The sequence below is a fragment of the Phyllobates terribilis genome, unplaced genomic scaffold, assembly GCF_046119375.1.
Source record: "Phyllobates terribilis strain yellow unplaced genomic scaffold, ASM4611937v1 Scaffold_5__5_contigs__length_657084704, whole genome shotgun sequence".
In the NCBI taxonomy this organism is placed as follows: Eukaryota; Metazoa; Chordata; class Amphibia; order Anura; family Dendrobatidae; genus Phyllobates; species Phyllobates terribilis.
This window is the reverse complement of record NW_027362765.1, coordinates 382712395-382731662: the sequence shown is the minus strand read 5'-3', so window position 1 is coordinate 382731662 and position 19268 is coordinate 382712395. Positions and strand designations below refer to the sequence as shown.

At 46.6% G+C, this 19268-nt stretch overlaps 1 protein-coding gene across 1 annotated transcript in view; it reads left to right on the top strand.

Moving 5' to 3' along the window:
- The window catches only part of LOC141273288 (uncharacterized), a 150745-nt gene that overhangs the window by 52746 nt on the left and 78731 nt on the right, over window positions 1-19268 (top strand). Inside the window, exon 6 of the mRNA XM_073684916.1 lies at window positions 17780-17866. Within this exon, the coding sequence (XP_073541017.1) occupies window positions 17780-17866 (87 nt within the window). The remainder of the gene's footprint in view (window positions 1-17779; window positions 17867-19268) is intronic.

Genomic DNA, 19268 nt, shown 5'->3' with positions numbered 1-19268 from the left:
AAGCTCATCAAGAGAATGCCAAGAGTGTGCAAAGCAGTCATCAAAGCAAAAGGTGACTACTTTGAAGAACCTAGAATATAAGACATATTTTCACTTGTTTCACACTTTTTTGTTAAGTATATAATTCCACATGTGTTAATTCATAGTTTTGATGCCTTCAGTGTGAATGTACAATTTTCATAGTCATGAAAATACAGAAAAATCTTTAAATGAAAAGGTGTGTCGGAACTTTTGGTCTGTACTGTATATCAAAGTTTAAATCACTCCCTTTCACTCCATTCAAAATAAAACAATAAAAAAACCACACATATTTGGTATCGCCGCATTCAGAATTGCCCGATCTATCAATATAAAAAAATAATTAATCCAATTGGTAAACGGCGTAATGAAAAAAAAAGTAAAAAAACGCCAAAATTACTTTTTTTGGTCGCTGCTACATTTCAATAAAATGCAATATTAGGCAATCAAAACATTGTCTTTACACCAAAATTATACCCAGCCCTCATGTTGTTTGTCAAGAGTCAGACTTAAAGTTGACTCTTGACAAACAACATGAGGTTATGGGCTGGGTAACTATGAGCCCTCCTGTCCAGCCCTCCTTTGTCTCCCCTGATGAATCTTGTGTAAGAGGAAATGCGTAGGGAGCACCTTTACCTCTACCCTGCAAGGATATGGATTCCGTGATATGGTCACCACTCCTGCCTCTGTATGGACGTATCTCACTTCAGAATATGGTGATGTGGCGCCCCAGAGGGTTAGTCGCCACAGAGGTACTGCACCTCACCGAGAGGTGTGGTGTCTCCTTCTCTCAGGTAAGAAGGTAGTGCTGCCCGGAACCCCAACACCTGCATCACACACTACACTGCTCCAGGCCGGCTGGAAGGGAAAGATGCACTGTGTTCTGCTGAGCCCTGTCCCTGGATGGAGTGGGGGTAACCAAAGAGAGGGGGAACCAGTAGTGGGTGTGGGTGGAGGACGCAGAACAGGGGAACACTTGTATAGTGGTTATATAAAAAGGGAAGCCATCTTAGTTAAAGAGAGAAGTAAGAAAGTTCAGTCAGTGAGGAGAGGAGGGGAGCAGAGTCTCTTCAGGAGCTCTGCTCCATAAGTGGGGCCTAGTAAGAGAGGCCCAGGAGGGGAGCAGAGGAGAAAGGCTCTGGTAACATAAGGGATTCCAGGGGGTACGGAGAGTGCAGGACGGCACCTGTATGCCCGAATCTGCCAAGTGTCAGAGGGATCAGGCCGCAAGAAGGGAACCGGTCCCAGGACCAGCCGTGTTACTCCAGGTCTCGGCTGGAAAACCAGAGTCTTCTGCACTTCCATGGTGCAGTTGCCACATTCTCACCCTAGTCACTGTGAAGGGCATCAAGTAGGTCCGGGAACTCCAGGTTGCCCACAGGGACTTCAGAGCACCCGATCGGGACTTTGTGTGGGAAGCGCAGTGCAGGAGGGAGAAGACCCGGCACGGGAAGTCGGTCTAGAAAGAAACATAAGAAAAGCGGGGTTCCGTCAAGCGCTCCTGATATACTTGAGAAAGTGCTGAACCCCTTGTCTGGTAGACGCAGTGCGACACGGGAGGCTGACACCCGTACAGTGTACCTGAGGAACTTGAACAGAATTGTGAGTAAACTCAGATGACTGCACTCCACTGCCTCCGCCAGTTATTTTCCACTGCACCATCTCTCCTGCACCACAAGCCCCAGCATCACCACCATCTGCACCTACACTGCCCTGGGGCCCGCTCCACCTGTGGGGAGCCGTTCCAACCCAGCTGCCCTGTCAGCCGCCCCAGAGGTCTGAAGCAGTGCTGGTACCAATTACCAGAAACCACAGGTGGTGTCACGAGACAAAAACTGTTATTAACCAAAAACCCCTTTTTCACGAGAGACCCCAGAGTACGGGCCCGGGAGCCGACTGCCATGACATCCCACAGAAGGTAAAGGCCCGGGTACCGAGTCTCATATATCCCCCTGGGCGAGACAGTGAGACTGTTCCAATTTATTATTCTATGGCATTTATGATCTGCATTGATTCGGTCTATCTGAGCCTTATATATTAGGGATGATACCCTTGATTTAGAGGTTATCAATTGAGCTGCATTGTTCTTATTTTTGTCTCCTTTTGCACGTCTCTTTTTCGCCTAAGGTCCTTTGTGTTCTTGACCTGACTGACATTTTGATCAGCTGTTATATGTTTGCACTATATGTCATGCTATATGGAATCTACGGTGTAATTTATATTGGAGCAATTGGATCTAGTGAGCGCATGCTGCTCTAGATTTTGGTCTCCATACACCTGGAACATTGATTGCCTGTATGCCTATACTAAGCGGCTCCTTGACTACAGATTCTGTGGCTTAGGAGGCTGCTTTCTGCTTTTGCCCATTTTAGAGCATTTGCTCCTTTATATTCTGTGTTTGTATGTCTATTAACTTTTTTTAGCAATATATATTAAAAGTTATATTTTATCTAGACCACATTGCTCTTCCCATCCTTGACAGAGTATTTTTCATTGTTGTATAGGATATTTATTATAATTATGGGACATTGTACATGTTATTATTTACCATACAATAATTATACTTATACAAATATGGTCTAACAGGCTATGTTAGATAGTTACTGACTCTGGATTTGTTCTGGATCAACTAACACCAAATGTATTGTATGTTTTACATACAGTATTTCTTTCCCTGGCATGTGGTGTCAATTTGGCTAACTTTGTACTTAATTTAAATGTCTAAATAAAGCTTATTCTCTTTTCAAAATACTTTTCTCTAATTTAATGATGTGGTTATTCTACACTGTTTTCTTTACATGATTTGTGTTATTATGGTGTAAAGCCGTTAATTACAGTCCCTGATAATGAGTATTATTTAGTTAACTATTCACACAGAATTTTATTTCATGATTTGATACTCATATACCTCCACCCTTCCACCTCATACCACCAGAGGGAGCCCGTTAGGGATAAATATATGGAGGGTGGAGCCAGGCAGTGAGTCAGACAGAGTCAGAGAGTCTGAGAGCGTGCTGACGCTGAGAGCAGCGAAGACGCAGCCCGTCTGCTGCTGAGTTCTGAGGGCTCCGAGTGTGGCTGGAGGCAAAGAGGAGAGGAGAGAGGAGTTGAGGGGGCAGAGACGCATCATAGGCTCACCCTGAATATACAAACCGGACACTTGGTCCGCGCCTACAGGGTCCTTTATACCCAGTAGGGATCACTGGCATACCAGGAGGACTACAAGTCCCTGGCAGACCTGAAGCTGAACTCATTAAAGGACCAGGAACCACGAAGGCCCCGGCGACCAGGGATAGTGGTTGCCAGCAGAAGGTCCTACTACAGAGCGACAGGTGAAGGAACAGCACGACACATAAGCTAGGCCCAGTTACAGGCTAGCCAGGAGCCTACAGAGAGGCAGACACGGACCAGGAGGCCTTATACCCGCTCACTGGGGAGAAGTCCTGAAATGCACCCATCCTACTGAGTACCCTGGACCGTACCTGACATCCGCACCAGTAAAGGTATTGAAGAGAATCCGCTGTCTGTCAGTTACTCCTGCTGCGCCATCCCGCCTGCACTACAAGTCCCAGCATTACTACCCACCATCAAACTCGACACTGCCCTGAGGTCCGCTCCACCTGTGGGGAGCCGTTCCATCCCAGCTGCCTTATCAACTGCCTCAGAGGTCAGCAGCAGCGCTGGTACAAATTACCAGAAACCACAGGTGGCGTCACGATCAAACTATAAATCCCATATAAATTTTCCCCGCTTTTTAGCGGGCCAGCCACTGTGACAGATTCCCCTTTTCCCCAGCATCTACCGGCCTGGACTCCGAGTACCCCATTGCCCTGGGGGTGCGACAACTTCTGGCGTCACGAACAGAATTGCGTGCCCGTTGCCACCGGGTACTGTGCGCCTTAAAGAACTGTGTCGTATACAGTGGTGAAGTTTTCCCGCCAATTGCCGCTGTTTCCCGCCATTGGCCACCATTTTCGAGTCGCCGTGCGGGAAGAAGAGGGGCGTAACCGTGGGAATTGGAGAGGCGTGACTGCTGGAAGCGCGAAGCTCAAGCCCCGCCTCGCGCTCTGACGCAGCACCAGGAAGGTCTTGGTGTTAGGAACTGCTACAAGCACTAAGGAAAGATAGGAAAACTGTCCCTACAATAGGACTAAGCTGATTCCCTACGATGCCGCGGGCGACCTGTTCCTTGTGAACAGACCCGCCTAAGTCCTCGGCTAGTCTGAACGCAGACCTATAGATATAAGGGAGGGGTCCCTACAAGAACTAAGGACTGGGATATAGTTGGACACCTCCTGGCAGAAATTGTAGCAGAGCAAAGACAAACAAACAAAAAGTAATAGTGGTCAAAAGACCAAGCAAACTACAGAGTAAGGTACAAGGCACCTGGCTAGCTTAAGAGTAAATGTAACACTGAAGTCCAGCAAGGCCAGAAGGGCGGAGCTGGATTATATAGGCAGAAAGTCATGTGACCAACAAAATAGAAAAAAACTAACAGGAGGGTTCTAACACCTGGAAGTAGACCATCGTCTTCGGAGCTGCGGCCTACCCGATTAAAGAAACAGGAGGTAGGCTACAGTTCACTAGGGGGGCGCAAACATGGCCGACGACCAGCTAGATGCCGGAGCACCGGATAACGCTCATGATGCTCAACTTACGCCTGGCGCTGCACAGGCCGGAGTGGCCGCCCCACCAGCAGGGTTCGTGACTCCGTTGATAAACATGGCCCTGCCTTATATCCCTGGAGCAAAATGGCTTCCTCAGTATGATGGCAAACCAGACACCCTGTCTGGATTTAAAAGGAAAATATGCGGTGTACTAGATATGTACTCAATGACTGGTAAACAGAGAGCCGCTGTTGTGCTGGGCCAATTGACTGATGCCGCAGAGGGGGAAGTTGAAACCTGGCCAGTCGCAGACCAGGAATCAGTATCCATTATCTTTAAGAGACTGCAAACTGTCTTTGAAAACCGCACTGAGACAGATCTCCGGATGAGGTTCTACCACTGTACCCAGAAACCTGAGGACAGTATCCGGGACTATGCCTGGTGCTTACAGGAAGCCCTGCGGGCCCTGAAACAGGTTAGTCCAGCCAGCACACAAGATGAGAATAAAATGCTGACAGAACAATTCATCTGGGGGTTGAGGTCCCAGGAGGAGAGCAGAACCGTATGGTGGTGGGCCTTAGATCATCCAAATGCCACCTTTGACATCCTTAAGGACATGGCGATTAAGGGACTTCAGCCCCTGGAAACATCAGGGACTGCTATCCAGCGTTACCAGGGTTGGGCCACCCCAGTGCCCGCAGCACCCACTGCTCCTTCATTAAGGGCTGAAACAAATATGCAAACAGTGCCCCCTAGTGAGCTGGACAGCCTGCACTCTGATGTGCGCCAGCTGAGTAAAACCCTGGCCACAGTCCTGAGCACCCTGCAGCTACAGGCGGAGCCCGAGCCGGAAGGAAGGATCCTACTCGCCGACAGTCCTGAGGATGTGCCCTGGATGAGGAGAAGAAGGAGGACGACACCACCACGTAGGAGGACGACACCACCCCGTAGGAGGACAACGCCACCCTGTGGGAGGACCAACGACCAAAGTCGCCCTCCAGGAGACTTCATCTGCTACCGCTGCCACAAGGCAGGCCACACCGCGCGGAACTGTCCTTTTAAAGGGCAAACCCTGGGGCCGAGAGCCGACTCCCAGGAGTAAACCAACCAGGCCCATCAAGCTGGTACCACCGATTCGTAGGAGGAAGGCCTTTCCTGTCCATCTTGCTGGACGGCATAGCAACACTTGCGTTACTGGACACCGGCTCACAGGTAACCGTCATACCTGATGTCCTCTACAAAAGATACTGGTTCATAGATGAACTCCACCCGCCAGCTCCGAACCTCTCTGTGTATGCCTCTAACGGCCTTCCTCTTAACCTAGTAGGGGTTAAGAATGTGACAGTGAAGGTGGGGAGAGTGGAACTAAAGGACCAAGGACTAATTGTCATAGAATCTAACCCTGGTGATACAGACTTGTATATGATATTTGGTACAAATATTGTTGGCAACTGTTTGGGAGAAGTGTTGTTTTTGCTCCAACAGATTGCTGACACTGCCAAACCAGGGCAGAGGAAGGTGCTCCAGAGAGAATCATAGAATCATAGAATGGTAAAGTTGGAAGGGACCTCCTGGGTCATCTGGTCCAACCCCCTGCTCAAAGCAGGATTCACTAAATCATCTCAGACAGATGTCTGTCCAGCCTCTGTTTGAAGACGTCCATTGAAGGGGAACTCACCACCTCTCGTGGCAGCCTGTTCCACTCATTAATCACCCTAACTGTCAAAAAGTTTTTTCTAATATCTAATCTGTGTCTCCTCCCATTTAGTTTCATCCCATTGCTTCTAGTCTTTCCTTGTGCAAATGAGAATAAAGATGATCCTTCTACAATGTGACAGCCCTTGACATATTTGTAGACAGCTATTAAGTCTCCTCTCAGTCTTCTTTTTTGCAAGCTAAACATTCCCAAATCCTGCAACCGTTCCTCATAAGACATGGTTTGCAGACCAGTCACCATTCTGGTCGCTCTTCTCTGAACTTGCTCCAGTTTGTCTATGTCTTTTTTAAAATGTGGTGCCCAAAACTGTACACAGTATTCCATATGAGGTCTGACCAAAGAGGAGTAAAGACCGATAATGACTTCACGTGATCTAGACTGTATGCTTCTGTTAATACATCCCAGAATTGTATTTGCCTTTTTTGCTGCTGCATTACACTGTTGACTCATGTTCAGTCTATGATCTATTAGTATACCTAAGTCTTTTTCACATGTACTGTTGCTTAGCTCTATTCCTCCCATTCTGTATATGCTTTTTTCATTTAAATTGCCCAGATGTAGTACTTTGCATTTTTCCCTGTTAAAAACCATTCTGTTGGTTGCCGCCCACTGCTCCAGTTTATTTAGGTCTTTTTGAATCCTCTCTCTCTCTTCTCTAGTATTAGCTATCCCTCCTAGCTTTGTGTCATCAGCAAATTTAATCAGTTTACCCTCAATTCCTTCATCTAAATCATTGATAAAGATGTTGAACAATACAGGTCCCAGGACGGAGCCCTGTGGTACCCCACTTGAGACATTCATCCAGCTGGATGTGAAGCCATTTACAACCACCCTTTGAGTCCGATCACTAAGCCAGTTATGAATCCACCTAACAGTTGCCTGGTCCATTGCATACTTGGTCATTTTTTTCAATAAGGATGGTGTGAGATACTTTGTCAAATGCTTTGCTGAAGTCAAGATATACTATATCTACAGCATTTCCCTGATCCACCCAGTCAGTGATTCTGTCATAGAAGGAAATTAAGTTAGTCTGACATGACTTGTTAGTTACAACCCATGCTGACTCTGGTTAATCACTTCATTCTTATCCATGTACTTACATACATGTTGTTTAATAATTTGTTCAAAGATCTTTCCTGGTATAGAAGTCAGACTCACCGGCCTATAGTTCCCTGGGTCCACCTTCTTCCCCTTTTTGAAGATAGGAACAACATTTGCTCTTCTCCAGTCTTCTGGGACTTCTCCTGTTCTCCAAGAATTTTCAAAGATTATGGAGAGTGGTTCTAAAATTTCTTCTACGATCTCCTTCAGTACTCTGGGGTGTAATTCATCTGGACCTGGAGACTTGAACTCATTTATGTTAGCTAAATATTCCCTCACAATCTTTCTGTTTACAGATGACTTGGATTCTTCTATTCCTTTAAAAGGACAGTGAAGATCAGTTGATGTTACATTTTCTTTCTGAGAGAAAACAGATGCAAAATAGGAATTAAAAAGTTCGGCCTTCTCAACATCCTCTCTTACCATTTCTCCATTTTCATCCTGTAAAAATCCTATAGCATCTTTGACTTTTCTTTTACTTTTGACATACCCCCAAAATCCTTTTTTATTGCTTTTGACATCTCTTGCAAGCCTTAATTCATTGTCAGCTTTAGCTAACCTGATACGTGCCCTACAGGATCTGCAGACTGCATTATAATCTTCTTTAGATATGCCTCCCTCTTTCCATTTAATAAACATTTCTTTCTTTCTTTTTAGCATGTGTTTAAGTTCTGTGTTCATCCATCCTGGTTTCCTTAAATGCTTCCCATTCTTCCTACTTTTCGGGATTGTTAACGATTGTGCTTTGAGAATCTCATTTTTAAAAATTTCCCATCCTTCCTGGACATTTTTGTCCTTAAGGACATCCAGCCATTGGATCCCTCCTATTCTCTTTCTGAGTCTCTTAAAATCTGCCTTTCTAAAATCTAACCTTGAAGTTTGAGTCTTCACATGTCTTCCTCCTCTAGTTATCCAAAATTCTATAATAGCATGATCGCTGCCTCCTAGGGTCCCAGCCACCTTTACCTCCTCAACCATTTCCTCCCTGTTTATAAGGATTAGATCCAAAGTAGCAGATCCCCTTGTTTTCTCCCCTACCTTTTGGAAGATAAAGTTGTCAGCAAGAGAGGATAAGAATTTGCTTGACCTGTTAGTTTTACTTGAGAGAGATTCCCAACAAATGTCTGGATAGTTGAAATCTCCCATGACCACTACGTCATATTTTTTTGAGAACTTGGTCATTTGATACATAAAGAGTTCATCCATATCTTCAGCTTGCCCAGGTGGCCTGTAGTAAATGCCTATAATGGTGTCCTTTCCGTTGTTCTCTCCTTGTATTCTTACCCAAACAGTTTCCACAGAACTCCCAGTCTCTGAAGCTTCAATCTCTGTGCAGATATACGCTTTTCTAACATACAATGCGACACCTCCTCCTCGTTTATCAAGTCTGTTTCTTGCAAATAAGTTGTATCCTTTAGCCTTTTATTCCAATCATGTGTATCGTCCCACCAAGTTTCAGTGATTCAAATGACATCATATTTCTTTTCCTGCGTTAGTAGTTCCAATTCTCCTTGTTTGTTGCCCATGCTTTGTGCATTTGTATAAAAACATTTTAGTTTGTGATTGGTTTCTCTTCCTCCCATATTTTTATTATTTAAATTGTTTTGTCTTTGTTCTTTCTTTCCACTTCCAGTAGCAGAGATCTCAATAGTATTTGTCAGCTGTATGGCTTTTTCTGGCCTTTTGCTTCCCTTCCCACATTGTTCTAGTTTAAAGCTCTCCTGATGAGTGTAGCAAGGCGACTTCCAAATACATGTTTTCCAGTCTTCGTAAGGTGCACCCCATCTCTAGCAAGTAGTCCATCGTATAGGTAATTCATTCCGTGATCCAGAAATCCAAATCCTTGTTGACGGCACCATCGACGTAGCCAGTTGTTCACCTGTAGAATCTTATTCCACCTCATTGTTCCATGGCCATCCACTGGGAGGATGGATGAGAAGACCACCTGCGCTCCCAATTCTTTCACTTTCTTGCCTAAGTCTTCAAAGTCACTGCAGATGGTTTCCAGGTCCTTTCTTGCGGTGTCATTTGTCCCCACATGTATTAGCAGGAATGGGTAGTGATCTGTAGGTCTGAAGAGTCTTGATATCCTGTCAGACACATCTTTATTTTTTGCTCCTGGAAGACAGCACATTTCTCTTGAGGTTATGTCTGGTCTGCAGATAGCGGCCTCTGTTCCTCTTAACAGGGAATCCCCCATGACCACCACTCTCCGTTTTTTCTTCACAACATTCTTCTTTCTCCATCCAGGAGGATTCTGAGGGCTTACAAGGTTATTTATTGCTGGCAAAGTCTTATTTTGCTGTATTTCTTCATGGTTCTCCTGCGTGAGAGCCTGGTACTGGTTCCTGAGCAGTATGGGTGCTGACTGCCTCTCGATCCTCCTGCTTCTGTGGGTCACATGCTTCCATTCCTCTGTTTCCTCAGGTGCAGTTCGAATTTCTTCTCTTTCTGAATCATGAAGAGATAATTCTGCTCTGTCTAAGAACTCTTCACCTTCCTTAATGATTTTCAAGGTAGTTAACCTCTCTTCAGGGAGACAAGCTTGCATTTCTGGCATGTGAAGTTTGGCTTTTCCACTGGCAAGTCTGTGAACATGTAGCAGGATATGCAGCTCACCAAATGGCTCCTGGACTCTTCCATGTTCTTACTGTTAATGTTCTGAAAACAGTGAAAAAAGCTTCAAAAAAAAGCTTCAAAATGCCGATGTCCTCTTTTCAGCTCCAACAGCCAAAATCCAGTGATCTTTGAGCTCGCGGAGACTCTTCACTTACCCCAAAATGCAGTGGGAATATGCAAATTATCTCCTCAGGACTCCTCCCCTGGTTTACCGATGTCCTCTTTTCAGCTCCAACAGCCAAAATCCAGTGATATTTGAGCTCGCGGAGACTCTTCACTTACCCCAAAATGCAGTGGGAATATGCAAATTATCTCCTCAGGACTCCTCCCCTGGATACGAGCCCTCCTGTACCAGCAACAGGTAAAGCTAACAGGTGGTGAGATTGGTAATGTACGGGTGACAGACCCGATACCCATTGTGATTCCCCCAATGAGTGAGATGCTGATTTGGTGTAGGGCAGCAATAGGTCTTAAGGGACAGAACTACCAGGCGGTAGTGGAGCCCATTAGCTCAGAGCACAGACCTACACTCTTAACTGCTAGAGGGGTAGTTGACGTACGCAATGGGAGGGTGCCCGTACGACTCCTAAATTGTGGGGAGGAGGAAGTCAAATTGCCAAGGTATGCCACTGTTGCTAGATTGTATACTGTGAATGATGATGCCATACACACAGTGGAATCCTTGACCCCACCAGATACAGTGGAGGACAATGACTCTGAAGCTCAGCTGTTTGATTGGTGTCAACAGCTCCATGTGGGGACTGACGCCACTCCTGTCCATCAGAAACACGGTGTTTACAGAGTGGTTCAGGAATATGAACAAGTGTTTAGTAAACACCCACTTGACTTTTGGAAGGGTTAAAGGGGTACAACACCACATACCCACCGGTAACCATCCACCCATTAAGGAGCGTTACCGACCCATACCACCAGCACATTATCAGAAAGCCAAGGAAATGTTACATGACATGAAAAGGGCAGGGGTAGTAAGGGATAGCTGTAGCCCCTGGGCAGCTCCCCTGGTCCTGGTCAGGAAAAAGGATGGTAGCATGAAGATGTGTGTAGATTATAGACAGATTAATCGCATAACACATAAAGATGCATACCCTTTGCCCCGTATAGAGGACTCCCTGGCTGCACTAAAATCTGCCAATTACTTCTCTACACTGGATCTCACTAGCGGGTACTGGCAAGTCTCTGTTGCTGAGGAAGACCGGGAGAAGACGGCCTTCACCACCCCGATGGGACTGTGCGAGTTCAACAGTATGCCGTTTGGACTCTGCAATGCACCCGGAACGTTCCAGAGGCTGATGGAGTGTTGCTTGGGACATCGGAATTTCTAGACAGTGCTGCTGTACCTGGATGACTTTATTGTGTACTCGAGGACGTATGGGGACCATCTGAAGCACCTTGCGGAGGTATTTGAAGCATTGTCCCGGTATGGGATGAAACTAAAGCCTTCTAAATGCCACTTGCTCAAGCAGAAGGTTCAGTACCTGGGGCACGTAGTCAGCTCAGAGGGAGTAGCACAAGACCCGGAGAAGGTCACTGCCACCCAGAAGTGGCCTGAGCCGAGAAGCATCAAAGAAGTACGGCAATTCCTGGGACTGGTCGGGTACTATAGGAGGTTCATAAAGGACTATACCACAAATGTAGCACCTCTACAAGACCTCTTGGTAGGACAGTCCAAAAGAGGAAAGAGTCCCCCACTTCAGTGGGGCAAAGAACAGGCTGAATCATTTGCAGTAATGAAGGAAATCCTGACTGGTGAAGAAATCCTGGCTTACCCTGTATACAGCCAGCCTTTTCTGCTGTACACCGACGCCAACAACGAGGGACTGGGAGCTGTGTTGTCCCAGAATCAAAATGGAAGAGAGAAGGTAATTGCGTATGCCAGCAGGAAGCTACGCCCTACCGAGAGGAACCCGGAGAACTACAGTTCCTTCAAGCTGGAGTTCCTGGCCTTGGTCTGGGCTATCACTGAAAGGTTCAAGCATTACCTAGCCTCAACGAAATTCACAGCCTTTACTGACAACAATCCCTTGACACACCTGGAGACAGCCAGGTTGGGAGCCATGGAACAGCGTTGTGTGGCCAGACTGTCAAATTATCAGTTCACCATCAAGTACCGGGCAGGTCACAAGAACACCAATGCTGATGCCCTGTCAAGGATGCCTCACCAGTCAGACACCGAGGATGAAGTGGATAATTTAGAGGAAGTTGAATTACCTGCTTTCCACCGAAGCGGAGTGGTCCATGAGCAATACGTCACCAGGAGACGTCAGGGAAGGACGCTGAATCCTCTACCCCACCACAGTTGGAAGGAGACCCAGGACAGTGACCCGGTTGTCAGCCTTATCAAAAGACTGATCACCCAGGAAGGTTCTCACCTGGAGAAGGATGCTCCTCCACAAGCCAAGCAACTGTGGAATGAAAGAAGCTGGCTGTTCATCTACAGAGAGAAGCTGTGCAGAAGATATGTCAATCCCAAGACCCATGAAATGGTGTGGCAGATTGTTGTGACTCGCCCCCTGGGCCGTGAGGTACCCGGAACGGGCTTCTGTATGATGCTGGGGGTAGTAGTGGCAACCCGATCCCGTGGCTCAGGGTGGTCAGACCAAATACTGTGGCAGTCTATTTATAGATTTGTGAATGTCCGACTACGCCACCCGTGGATTGCAGTCAGAGATAACCACCGCTGCAAGGCAGACCGCTGAGGCTGGTGTTAGTGTGCAGCACAGGGGTAGGATGACTCCCCACGGGAAGAGTGTAGCCTCAGGGCAATGTAGGTGGATGCTGGGGGTGATGGTGCAGGCACAGCAGAAATCACGCAGAGTCCAATGATGCAGTCCAGGGTCTTTTACTCACAGTTGTTATCCGAGTCACTTCTGTCAGCAAGGACTGCCCGAGCCGTGCTGCGTCCACCAGGTGAGGAGCTCCGTCAACCCCCAGGCAATTCAGGAGTATGGCACAGGACCCCCTTCTGTCCTTTCTCTGGCCTCTCATGCCCCACCAGTGTCCTGACTTCTGTCCGGCTACCGTGGACCGTGTCAGGTAAGCGTTGGCCTTCACTTCCCGCTATCCTATATGGTGCCTTCCTAGCAGGTTTAGCGGGGGGTTGCACCAATAAATGGTCACAACCTCCGGTTCTTGGCTGAGGGTAGATTCGCCTCCACCAACTTAGAAATCCGATACCTTTCCACAGCCTGACCCTTCCACCCAGTATAATGGGGTATGCAACGGTTGCTGACCGTTCTGCTCTCTTAGGGTCCCTTCTGCCTTCTTGTTTCTGGAGCCCTTTCACTCCTCTGTCTCTTCTCCTTCCTTCCTTCTCCTTCTCCTGTTCTTCTTTCTGGCCCCGGCCTTCTCTTTAGGCCTGCCTCGTGGAGCTGAGCTCAGCTTGAGCTGCTGCTCCCTGAAGCTCTCTCTCTCTTCTGCTCTGACTGAGCTACTACTCTACTTCTCTCTCTCTCTTAAGATGGCTCCCACCTTTTATCTGCTTCTCTGTGCTGAGCTCAGGTGACCTGCACCCAATGAGCTCCTTCCTGTGCTCCCAGAAACTGCCGCCTTTCTGCTCCCACACTACTGGGTTCTCTCCCCCCTCCCCATTCCAGCCAGGGACATGGTCAGTTTTGCCCGCAGCTGGGAGCACCGTCGAGCTGTCCCCCGGAAATGGGGAGTGTGTGTGTGTGCAGCTAACTGAGCCCTGGTCCACACTCCATCCTTACCTGGGAGTGGAATATCACACCTCTGGTTGAGGTGCAATACCCCTGTAGCAACCGAGCCCTCGGGGCGCTACAGTTGTACCCAGGTCGGATATCCAGATGGTGTTAGAGGCCTACCATGATCAAGCAGGTCACTTTGGCTGGAAGAAGCTGGAAACCCTGCTGAAGGACCGATTCTACTGGGTTGGAATGCGGAGTTCCATAGAGAGGTGGTGCTGGAATTGTGGGCCCTGTAGCTTCAGAATGAAAGACTATGGCAGCCAGAAGCACCCTTGCAGTCCATCAAAACAACCCAGCCCCTGGAGATTGTCGCTCTGGATCACGTCAAGCTGTCACCCAGCAGGTCAGGTTATTCTTATCCACTGACCATGGTGGATCATTATTCCCGGTTCCTGGTGGTAGCCCCTGTCAAGGATCTGACAGCAGAAACTACAGCAAGAACGTTCCAAGCATACTTCTGCAGGCCCCATGGATACCCGGACAAAGTACTGACGGATCAAGGCCCTGCCTTTGAAGCCGAGCTGTTTAAAGAATTCTGCCACCTGTACGGGTGCAAAAAGATCTGGACTACGCTGTACCACCCTCAGACCAATGGTTTGTGTGAGAAAATGAACAACATCATCATAGACCTGCAGAAAACCTTACCCTTGGAGGAAAGATATCAGTGGCCAGACAAGCTACCTGACCTGGTAGATCTGTATAATCACATACCTGTGAGTTCTACAAATTGTACCCCAGTGTACCTCATGAGAGCAAGACCTGGGAAATTGCCCATGGACCTGGAACTCGGAGTGGTAGAACCTGAAGCAGATATGTCCACTGAAGACTGGGATACATGTCGGCAAGAGCAGTACAGGAGAGTACAGGCCTGTGTCAAAGACAGTCTGAACAGAGTAAGGAAAAGACAGGAAGAGCAGTGCAATAAACATGCACCAGCAGAACCCTTGGCACCTGGAAAGATAGTGCTAAAGCGGAAGAGAAGAATTCACAAGCTCGATGACCAGTGGGAAAGAGAACCCTACACAGTATTGAACTCCAAGTTTGACAACAGTAAAACCTGCCTGATTAGCAAAGATGGAGGTAAAACAACTGCAACAGTCTCAAGAGACCACCTGAAAGTGTGCCCAAGTCTACTGAAGACAACGGAAGAAGAAGTACCTCCTATAGCACCGGAAGAGCCCAAGGAAGACGTGCTTCACACAGTTCTAGGAGATTTCCCTGCGGACTGGCCTCAACTTGATGGAGCAGTGATTATACCCGTAAAACACGTCTATCAGCCACAAGAAGAACCTGTGAGCGCTCTAGAAGAACCTGCACAGGAATAGGAAGAGTCCCCAGTAAGAGGAGGATCACCCATTGAGACAGAGCCTGAAGGCCCAGTGGACAGTGTACTTGCCAGTCCCATAGAGAGATTAAGGCAGTTCTATAATCTACCAGCACGTACACCTGCTAGATTAACAGAGAGGGCATGCATAGACACTAGTGACACCCCAGTGCTACGAAGGTCCACACACAGCACACAAGGACAAATCCCTGATAGGTTTAGGGAATAAGCACGAAGTGTCTACCATGTAAATAGTTACCCAGTTGGGTATTGCCTATTATTTATTGCATAAATTGTCAATAATATGTGTGCATTTAGTTACCCGTCAGGGTACAAAGACTTGTAGGCTGAGGACTGTGAGCAGCCAAAAACTGTTCATGTATATAGTTTGCACTTATCAAAGTGCTCCTTATTTGACCACAGAAAAAAAACCTGTTTGGCGTGGCCGAAGACGTGGTCCAGCACCTGGATCACTTATGCCCTGTAGCCACGCCCAGGGCCTACGTTGAGGGTTTTCAGGCGGGTCCCTCATGTTACTCTTGTTACATCATCAGTGAAATGGACACCTGGTTACGGGACATACTGTAACTCTATAATTATTGTTGTTGTTATTGTTGTTAACCTATTTTTAAAAAATGCTTCAGTCCAGGAGTACTGAATTGTACTAGAGGGGAATGTAGCACCCTGCTGTTCACAGGTACCACAGGACCCAGGGTGCTTGAATGGACTTCTCCACAAGAGGCCCTCATTAAATACAAACACCTCCACCCTTCCACCTCATACCACCAGAGGGAGCCCGTTAGGGATAAATATATGGAGGTTGGAACCAGGCAGTGAGTCAGAGAGTCTGAGAGCATGCAAACGCTGAGAGCAGCGAAGACGCAGCACGTCTGCTGCTGAGTTCTGAGGGCCCCGAGTGTGGCTGGAGGCAAAGAGGAGAGGAGAGAGGAGTTGAGGGACAGAGGAGCATCATAGGCTCACCCCGAATATACAAACCGGACACCGGGTCCGCATCTACAGGGTCCTTTATACCCAGTAGGGATCACCGGCATACCAGGAGGACTACAAGTCCCTGGCAGACCTGAAGCTGAACTCATTAAAGGATCAGGAACCACGAAGGCCCCAGCAACCAGGGATAGTGGTTGCCAGCAGAAGGTCCTACTACTGAGCGACAGGTGAAGGAACAGCACGACACATAAGCTAGGCCCAGTTGCAGGCTGGCCAGGAGCATACAGAGAGGCAGACACGGACCAGGAGGCCTTAAACCCACTCACTGGGGAGAAGTCCTGAAGTGCACCCATCCTACCGAGTACCCTGGACCGTACTTGACATCCGCACCAGTAAAGGTATTGAAGCGAATCCCCTGTCTCTGTCAGTTACTCCTGCTGCGCCATCCCGCCTGCACTACAAGCCCCAGCATTACCACCCACCATCAAACTCGACACTGCCCTGAGGTCCGCTCCACCTGTGGGGAGCCGTTCCATCCCAGCTGCCTTATCAACTGCCTCAGAGGTCGGCAGCAGCGCTGGTACAAATTACCAGAAACCACAGGTGGCATCACAATCGAACTATAAATCCCATATAAACTTTCCCCCCTTTTTAGTTGTCCGCCCTGGGCCACGGACCGGGCCAGCCACTGTGACAGATTCCCCTTTTCCCCAGCATCTACCGGCCCAGACTCCGAGTACCCCATTGCCCTGGGGGCGCGACACATACAAGTTGCTAAATTATGTTCTAACTTGTACTACATGTACTATTCTGCAGTCTGCCCATGCTACTTGTACTGTACTGCTTCTGGTTTTTACCTATGCTACATGTACTGTACTACATTGCTACCTATTCTACATGTACAGTACTGCTTTCTACCTGTACTACATGTACTGTACTGCTCTCTACCTGTACTATATGTACTGTACTGCTCTCTACCTGTAGTACACAGATTTTTGTTTACTGCTTTCTACCTGTGCTACATGTACTCCAGTACTTTAGACCTGTGCTAAAGGTACTGTACTGTTTTCTATCTTTATTACGTGCACTGTACAGCTCTCTACCTGTACTATCTGTACTGTACAGCTCTCTACCTGTAATACATGTACTGTCCTACTAAATACCACTGCTACATGTACCGTATTGCTGTCTATTTATACCACATCTACATTACTGATGAATATTACATGAACTATGCTAATAGTTACTAGATTTGATCAAAAGGATTCACAGGGTCCAGTAGCCACATTGGTAGTCCATGGTCTCCTAACCATGGCTGTGTGAATCTCCTACTTGCTGACATTCTCAGCTCCTCTTTGATTAGTCGGACTTATTGATATGATGCACTGAAGGCCGGACATTGCAACAAGGTCAACTAATCAAAAGAGGATGCCGGCATGTATGGAGAGGTTCACAAGGTTGTAGACTGTGGCTGCTGGATCAGGGTCCTCCAAATCATTTTTTCATCTCTAATAATTACCAGATGTACTGTAGCTGCAACCCCTTCCCTTCCTCCTTATCCAGTAGTTACTTTATAACTATTATTACTTATTCATATGACTTGGATATTTGTGGAGATTTCTGCAGCAAATCGGTTTCTTGAAAATATACCTGTAAGATGTTAGAGAACCAGACCTTTTGTTCACTCCTTCTCATTTAGATGATCTTTTTTTTCTTTCAGTTTATACATATAGAAAAGACGAAAACAAACTAAACATTAATCAACTGATCCAGGAACTCTGTATTAACAAGACTGAACATTCTTCAGGTGAGAAAATGATTATATCTGTAATAGCTTTTAAATATTCACCATAAAGTAGTTGTCCGGCCATTAAAAAAAATCTGAAAAATTACCTTTAAATGTCATAAAATAAAAAAACAAGCATTTTATGCTCACCTTACTGATCCACCACTGCCATCGCCATTTTTGTAAAATGTAGCGTCTCCATTTTTCAGGATCTGGGGCCGGGTCAATTGCCATCCACCTGTGGCTGTTAACTAGTTAAATGCCGCTGTCAATCTCTGAGCGGTCGTCGCTCAAGTGAGCATTTTTGCTGCACACAGGCGATCTGATCATCGCCGGTGTGCACCACAGGCGATCAGATAAGTGCAGCTTCATGTCTCCTATGGAGACTATTGAAGCATGCAAAAAGTTAAAAAAGTGTTTTTTAAAAATGTAAAAAAAAAAGTTTAAATCACCCTCCTTCACACCATTCAAAATAAAACAATAAAAAAAAATCACATACACATATTTGGTATCGCCGCATTCAGAATCGCCCGATCTATCAGTATAAAATAATAATTAATCCAATCGGTAAATGGCGTAACGAAAAAAAACCGCCAAAATTACTTTTTTTTGGTCGCTGCTACATTGCAATAAAATGCAATAATGGGCAATGAAAACATTGTATCTACACCAAAATTATATCAATAAAAATGTCAGCTCGGTGCACAAAAAATAAGCCCTCACCCAGCCCCAGATCGCGAAAAGTGGAGATGCTACAGGTCTCAGAAAATGGCACCATTTTTTTTGTTTGTTTTTTTTTTGCAAACTTTGGATTTTTTTTCTCCATTTAAATAAAAAAGAACCTAAACATGTTTGGTGTCTACGAACTCATAATGACATGAAGAATCATAATGGCAGTTCAGTTTTAGAATTTAGTGAACATGGTAAAAAACAAAACAACAACTGTGGAATTGCACTTTTTTTGCAATTTCACCACAATTGGCATTTTTTTCCCATTTTCCAGCACACTATATGTTAAAACCAATGATGTCGTTTAAACGTACAACTCGTCCCGCAAAAAACAAGCCCTCACATGGCCATATTGACCAAAAAATAAAAAAAGTTATGGCTCTGGGAGGAAGGGGAGCAAAAAACGAAAGTGCAAAAACGGAAAATGACCCAGTCATGAAGGGGTTAAAGGACCCATGCATTTTTACTGCAAAACTACTGCTTTTTTGCAGTGAACTGACTGAGATGCTGCATCGTAAGCACAGATGCCAGTGTGACAGAATTCCTGTTGTCTTTCTACAGTTTGACCACTAGTGGCTGCTATTGTACACCTTAATAATTATGCTGCAATCCCACTCCTTAACACTGGAGGCTGCTGTTGTGTTCTGCAATTGCCCTTTACTAAGATGGCAGATTCTGAACCTTGGAATCCATC